This window comes from Sinocyclocheilus anshuiensis, unplaced genomic scaffold (assembly GCF_001515605.1).
Source record: "Sinocyclocheilus anshuiensis isolate Anshui unplaced genomic scaffold, SAMN03320099.WGS_v1.1 scaffold86, whole genome shotgun sequence".
Lineage (NCBI taxonomy): Eukaryota > Metazoa > Chordata > Actinopteri > Cypriniformes > Cyprinidae > Sinocyclocheilus > Sinocyclocheilus anshuiensis.
The window spans coordinates 3,174,222-3,181,957 of NW_015547662.1; the positions used below are offsets into that span (position 1 = coordinate 3,174,222).

The 7,736-nt window shown below is 35.2% G+C and overlaps 1 protein-coding gene across 1 annotated transcript in view; it reads left to right on the forward strand.

The window, feature by feature from the left end:
* The window catches only part of LOC107702372 (folliculin-interacting protein 2-like), a 27,014-nt gene that overhangs the window by 2,655 nt on the left and 16,623 nt on the right, over nucleotides 1-7,736 (forward strand). The window contains exon 2 of the mRNA XM_016504672.1: nucleotides 7,565-7,688. Within this exon, the coding sequence (XP_016360158.1) occupies nucleotides 7,565-7,688 (124 nt within the window). The remainder of the gene's footprint in view (nucleotides 1-7,564; nucleotides 7,689-7,736) is intronic.

A 7,736-nucleotide genomic window follows, 5' to 3' on the forward strand; every position in this document is an offset into this window, starting at 1 on the left:
TCAAATCATCTTTGAGAGCAAGGGGGCCCCCTGGTGTTTCGGGGGCCCTACGCAGCTTGCGTATTTTGCGTATAGGGAGGATCGGCTCTGGATGCAGACGACATGACCACAAACATTTATGAACTATAACAACTACCAATGTTTAAAAAATAGCTCATTTAGTGTCAACATTTCATTAAAGATTAGAGTTTACTACTTCAAAATCATAGTAAACCATGCTTTTTTTAATAGATTAATATTCTTACGGTGTTTATGCAACGCGGCGTTAGGCAATGAAATATTTATTTTTATTATATTTATTCCTATTTAATATTTCTAGATGTATATTACGTACATTTTTTATTTCATTTTACTTATGTAACTTTTCTAGATGTATATTATGTGAAGTTTTTTATTTAATTCTGCTTTTATTCAGTTTTTCTAGATGTACATTATGTAAAGTTTTTATTTACAAAATACTTATTTAATTTTTCTTCACATACATTACATTCAGTTTTTATTCAGTTCTGCTTATTTAATTTATATATATATATATATATATATATATATATATATGTTAAGTTTACAGGTTTTTTTAGTGTTAAGGTCTTGATCACAAACCCTTGAATCTTCTAAAGAAATTAGTTCCTCTTCAAGTTTTTTAGTGTGACCAGAATATGCTTGCTTAATGCTTGCATGTGAATGAAAAGCCTTCTATTGCTTTTAGTTAAGCTACTTCCTTACTCTAAACTGCAATTACAATTCTTTGTTTAATAACTCATATTACTCTTTCAAATCATTTGCATGATTTTATACATTGGCAATTGGCTAACCTACGTTTTCAAGCAGTAATGCGACATAATGGACACTTTCCAGAAACATGGTCACATGACGATTCAGCAGTTTCCTAGAAGGAAGTGACTCTGCTTGCCCACTGATAATACATAAAACATTGATCTCAGTGTTGATTTGAAGTCACTGTTCAAAACTGATCTATTTACAGAACTGATTTAGGCCAGAATCACTGGATTTATCAAAATATGGGATTTGAATGATCACTTTTACATGTGTGATCTGAGGGAATATATACTTTTACTGAAGAGCAAAGATCTTGATTATGTAAAATGTGAGCTCTCTGAGAAAGGTGCTCTTAAATTATAGATTTTTTATTTTTTTTAAAGGGGTCATATGATGCGATTTCATTTTTTCCTTTCTCTTTGAAGTGTTACAAGCTCTTGGTGCATAAAGAAGATCTGTAAATTTGCAAAGACTAAAGTCTCAAGGCTTTCACCGTGGACGAAGCGGAGTCCAACCTGGGGTCGTCACGTGGTTGCCGCATCACATGTGGTTGCTCACTCTAGCCGCCGGCCTCCGCTCACTCAAGCTGCCGGCCTCCGATCACTCTAGCCTCTTTTGGAAGGACACGACTAGAAATCAGTGGTTAAAGTCCCCATGAAATCAAAATTAAAGTTTTTTGGGTGTTAGTATCAATATGTTAGTCTTAAGGTTATCTATAAGGCAGTGTGCTCCAAAACAGTGACAAAATTCGCATTTAGAAGATATAAGCATTCAAAGCTTCTAGTTCGTCACTTTCGCCAAAACAGCTCAACGATTTTTTTGACGTCACATCGTACTTCATCTTCTCATCAAATCTTCTGACCAATCAAACGCTCTCTAGAAGCCGAAGCGCCCGCCCCCTACACTATAAATAGACGCTGAAGCTGCCGCTGAGATCGGTCGCTTGTTCACAGTGTAATGTTAGTATTTCCTGTACAGTGAGTGGCACGTAGTGTACAATGTAGGCGATAGGGAACGATTCAGACAGTGTAAATATGCTTTCGATTGGGCCAAATGAGGTCTGGTTTCACGTTGTGTAACGCGAACCGCGGCAGTGCACACAGTCTGATCCAGACTTTGGCTCCGGTCCAGAGACGCGATCGCTCGGAGTGGATCATATGCGCGAGTCGGCATATATTGAACACTTTTAAAACTACACCGCCTCAGCATGATTATGATCACTATTTTGTTTTACTAAGAGTTTCATATTGAATCTAGGGGGTAATCTATTAGACTGTGGCTGTCAAATGCGGCTTTACTGAGCTCAATGGCTCTGAACCGTGCAGATATAAACAAAAAGCTATTGGCTAATTTAAAAGGGGGCGGGGCTGCTCAATATGTCCTGCCCTGTCTTCCTGTTTCAGTTGAAATTACGTCACCACATAGAATAACGCTGCGTGTTTCAAGGCACTTCAGGGGACCTTTAAGTTGTATTTACAACACTGTTCCAGAACAGTTCAACCCAAATACACCAAATAATGCTCTTTTTAGCAACATCATATGACCCCTTTAAGTTTTTACATTAGAAATATAATTGTTGTTTGTGTGATATTTATGTTTACTAAATTAAAAGAACTTGAGGCTTTTTAAGAAATGTGGAAAAGTACAATGAAATTTTTGTTTACTTTATGATGTGCTGCTGGTTATGTTAGTTTAGACTTCTGCTGACTCCTAGTCCATATTATTTTAGTATTATTTATGTACTATTATAGTATTTATTAATATTTAGAATGATCTTTTTTAGTTTTAGTTTTCATTTTAGTTGCTAATTTAAAGTTTTAGTAATTTTGTTGTGCTTTTGACATTTTTATCAGTTGTTTATTTATGCTGTTTAGCTTATTCATTTTTAGTTTTATTAATTTTAGTACTTCAACTTATTTCACTTAGTTGCAAATGCAATATTTCTAATATTTCCTCAATATTTATAAATTAATAATTTAGTTTTTTAATAGTTGTTTAATGTAAGATTTATATTTTATTTCAGCTTTATTTTAATTACTGGAAACTTAATTTTAATAGTCTCAATGATAACAATGATAATAACATAGCTGATAATAATAATAATATCATTAATAGTCTTAATGAAAACAACAGTGTTGTGCCATGTTATTTTGTACTTATACTGGCACCTAGTCCGTGTTATTTTAGTATTATTTATATATACCGTTACATTATTTATTCATGTTTCGATTTATAATTTATTTTTATATTTTCAGTTTTCATTTTAGTTTAAAGTATTATAATTTTGATGTGCTTTTGACATTTGTTTTTAATTATTTCAATTTAATTTTAATAGTTTAAATTTATTTTTATTTCAGTTTTACTAATTTTAGTACTTAAAAGTATTTATTTCTGTTAGTTGCCAGGGCAACAAACACATTTTTTAATCTAATATTTATATTTTGCTTTATTTCAGCTTTATTTTAATTACCGAAAACAATTTCAATAGTTTTATAAACAATAACAACAGTGCACCTAGTGGCGTTAATACAGTATAGTGCAAAAGTTTTTATGCCATTGTAGAAATGCGCAGCCCATCAGTTTATTCTGTAAGTAAAAGTATCTCAGAAACCCTCTATCATTAGACAAAGCCAGTAGACTTAAGATGGTCACATGATCTCAAAATGTCTGCCCCCGTTAGGAGACCCGCTCCTTGTAAAATAAATCTGCTTTTAATAGGCTACTGATATGATCTCAAAAGTAATATTTATTTTTTGAGGGAAAATTAAAGTGCACCTTTACTTTTTTGAAAAAGTTCACTCTCTCTTTGGGGTGAAGCATATGACTGACTGAATATTTGTTGCAACATGCATGCCTAGTGTTAGCAAAGAGTACATGTTAGTTTGTTTGCTGAGGTATGCAACTTTGGCCAGTGAGAGTGTCCTATGACTGTTTGGATCACATGCTTTGTGAGAGGGTGTGTATGACAGCCATGTGACGTTTGAGCTGTATTCAGTCAGTCATCAGATAGATAAGTGTAGAAACCCTTCAGTCTCTGAACACATGCTGCCCAAAAAAACTTCTGTCTCTCCTGAATCTGAATCTCCCCATCATTCTATTTTGTCTTCTTTTGATTTCATGAATGTCATTTGATTTGGAGAACTTACTTCTAGACAAAGTAAGAATGCATTTTTAGAGAAAGCGGATGAGTGTACGTGTGCATGTATGCATACACACACACACACTCTCTGTAGTGTACTGAGTGGAATACCTGTGATGATGAAGATTAAGGGTCGCAAGAAAAACACTGCAAGGAAGTTGTTCATGCCAGAGGACGCTTCATGGAACAGGTACACTGTGTGTGTGTGTGTGTGTGTGTGTGTGTGTGTGTGTGTGTGCGCGCACTTTTTGGGCCACTATACAAATATGGTAACCTTTTTGTTTGCTTATGAGAGGAATCTGCTCTAAAGACTGTTTTGCATGTGCATGTGTAATGTGTATAATAATGTAGTAGTTCTTGAAGTGTTGTAACCCAGACTCTGAGACTTTTCAACTTCTGTGCTAAAAATGAATAAACAAACAAGAAAATATAAAATATGTACTCAAATATGCAGCTTTGTCCAACCTCAGCCGCTAATACCAGAGTCGCTTATGATGTTGCGTTGCTTCTGCCTAAATAATAATAATCAGCATTGGATCAGCCTTAAAGGGGTCCTATTATGCGTTTTCACTTTTTCAACTTTAGTTAGTCTGTAATGTTGCTGTTTGAGCATAAAAAAGATCTGCAAAGTTACAAAGCTCAAAGTCCACTTCACTTCATTTTATTTAACAGAAATCACTTTTCAAAAACTACAACGAACGACTCGTTTGGACTATAACGCATATTTTCCGGGATTTGTGATATCACAAATATCGACGAATGGGACGAGACCTGGTTGAGCTGCACTAGAGAAGGCAACGAGTGTTATCACTATGTCGGAGACACGCTAGCTTTCCCAAGGCAGACGAACTTAGAGTGGTTACAATCATCCGGGTTTAAATCGCACTCAAATTGATTTGATTTTGACGCAATATTTACACTGAAGCTTGCAGGCGGCTATGGTAAGGGGCGTGACATTTCCCGACCAGACGCCGAGTGCTGCCAGTCACAACACACACTGTCCCGGCTAACCAATCACAACACACACTGTCCCAGCTAACCAATCACAACACACACTGGCCCAGCTAACCAATCACAACACACACTGGCCCAGCTAACCAATCACAGCACATTTCGTATTTCAGAAGGCGGGCCTTCATTTGATACAGGAACTATTAGAGCCGTTCATATTTAATGTATACATTTTAATTAAAAAGTAAATAATATAAAGTAAATATTTGTTCATTTGTATATATATTTATATATATATACATATATACTTTCATTTTCATTTATGTATTCATAAAATTATTTGTATATCTATATTTATGTAATTATGAAATAATGCAATGTTAATACTGCAATATCTATATTCAAAATTCTTAATTAAAACAATTTCATATTTAAAATGAAATCATTTCAATAAAAACAAAACATTAATTTCATAAACCTCTTTTTGAGATTCATTTCTGCAACTGTAATATCTTTGTATTTTTGATTTAGAATTTGTGAATGAATGTTGACAGAGTTCATTCAGCTCATCTGAAATGGTTCTAGCTGTCAATCAATGTGTGTCTGTGTGAACTACAGTGATCATATGACAGTGGTTTGATGTTCATGTGACCTGAAGTATGAGGAAAATCCCAAAAAGGATGTGTCATAGAGGCTAATTCATTAAGAGTTGTTCTTTCCTTTTTAAAACTGAATCACTGTTAGTTAGGTGTGTGTGTGTGTGTGTGTGTGTGTGTGAGTGTACAGATTTGGCTACACATATGAGGGACAAATGTTTGAAAATGTCCTCAAATATAGTGAAACAAATATAATGTAAACTGGTTTCTGTAAGGGTTTGGTTTAGGATATAGTGTTATTGTAGTGTAAAAACCATTGTGTTTATAAGGAGTTCTTACTAATATAACTTCTAGGGTCTGTGTGTTTGTGTTTGTCAGTGTGTAGTGGCAGTACCATCCCAAGCAAGTGTTTTTCTCTCTCTCTTTCCCTCCATCCCTCTGTCTCTCTTATATACTGGCACACACACACACACACACACACTCACGCAAAGTCTCAGTAAGAGAGGATAAAGAGAGCCTGTGCCCTCTGTGTGTGTGAGTGTGTTTGTGTGTGTGTGAAGGATAAAGGGAGCCTGTGCATAGCAATGTATTGTCCAGCAGCTGGGTTACAAAAGACTGAGCAACATATAGTCTAACACACACTAACACTAAGCAGTCCATATACAAAGTCTGTACACTCGACGCAAGCAGACACAGTGATTGCCAACTCGCACATCGACACTGATAAAACAAACACACTGCATCATCTACGCAGTCAGAGAGAAGGGGTGCTGCCGACACCGTGTGTGTGTGTGAGGTTTTGTGTGACTTTTTTTGCACTCAGAGAGCTCAGACAAGCGGAGATGGAGACTGTGTGCCTGTGTTTTCCGTTGTTAGACTATGGTGATCTTCTGATGTTTAATAGAAGAAACATGCAACTGTGTGAATGGTCCACATTTCATGCCTTCAGCCGCTCTCTTGGCCAGTTTCGGGCATCTTGTGATTGTTATTTATATCTATTTTGGATGTATATGTAGTGCTTGGAGGCTGGAAATGAATGTCTGATCACTTTATCATACACCAGGATGGAAAGCAGGTAGGGGTGTGTATTTGTGTGAAGAAAATGTTTTTGCTTTTTATGTATGGTGCAATTAAATATTTGTTGCTTCATTGAAAGTTCTTGCAGTGTTATGGGTTTGATGAAAGCTGTCATTATTTACTCGCTCTCATGTCCTTCCAGATTTTCTTTCTATGCAACACAAAAAAGATATTTTGAAGAATGTTCATGCTTCTCTTTTACATGCAGTGTCAGTGAATGATGAACAGGGAGTGCCACGCTCAGAAATGACAAATATAGCACTATAAATATAGTCCAAACAAGTCATGCGCTATAATCAAAGTATACCGAAGCCATAAAATAGTTTTGTGTGAGGAAAAGACCAAAATGTACACTACAGTTCAAAAGTTTGGGGTCAGTAAGATTTAAGAATAACAATAATAATACGGTAAAGACTTTTACACAAAATTTATATTTTAAACAAAACTTACTATTTATCATTGAATCCAGATAAAAATGTATCACAGTTTCCACAAAAATATTAAGCGACAACATGAATAATAAGAAGAAATGTTTCTTGAGCAGTAAATCAGCATATTAGAATGATTTCTGAAGGATCATGTGACACTGAAGACTGGAGTAATGATGCTGAAAATTATGATTTGCGTCACAGGAATAAATTACATTTTACAATATATTAAAATAGTAAACGGTTATTTTAAAATATAATAATATTTCCAAATATTACTGTTTTAACTCATTTTTAATCAAGAGACTCCAACATAAAAAAATGTTACCCACTCCAAACTTAATCGATAGCTGTAATTCACTGAAAATTCGCAGGATGAGGATAAATAAAGGGTGAATTTCCAATATTTTGCTGATTTTATTTGTTGAATAATTGAAAGTTAGTCATTTTGAAAGGGTCAGAAACCTATTTTTGGCTCAAATGTTGTTGTTTTTGTGATGGACAATAGATGTTGTAGACTAAGAAGCCTACTGTAAGTATTGTTTTCTCTGTTTGAATGTTTTGATCACAGTCACCTGTGTTTCTCTCTCTTTTAGTTGGGCATCTGCTGAGTTTGATCTAGCTCAGATCAGGTTGATAGTGTATCAAGACTGTGAGAAAAGAGGGCGCCAGGTTCTCTTTGACTCCACAGCAATACATAAACTGGACACATCCGAGCCGGTAAGTTGCTAATGTGGTCTGTGTGTGTGGGGTGTGGGGGGGGGGGGG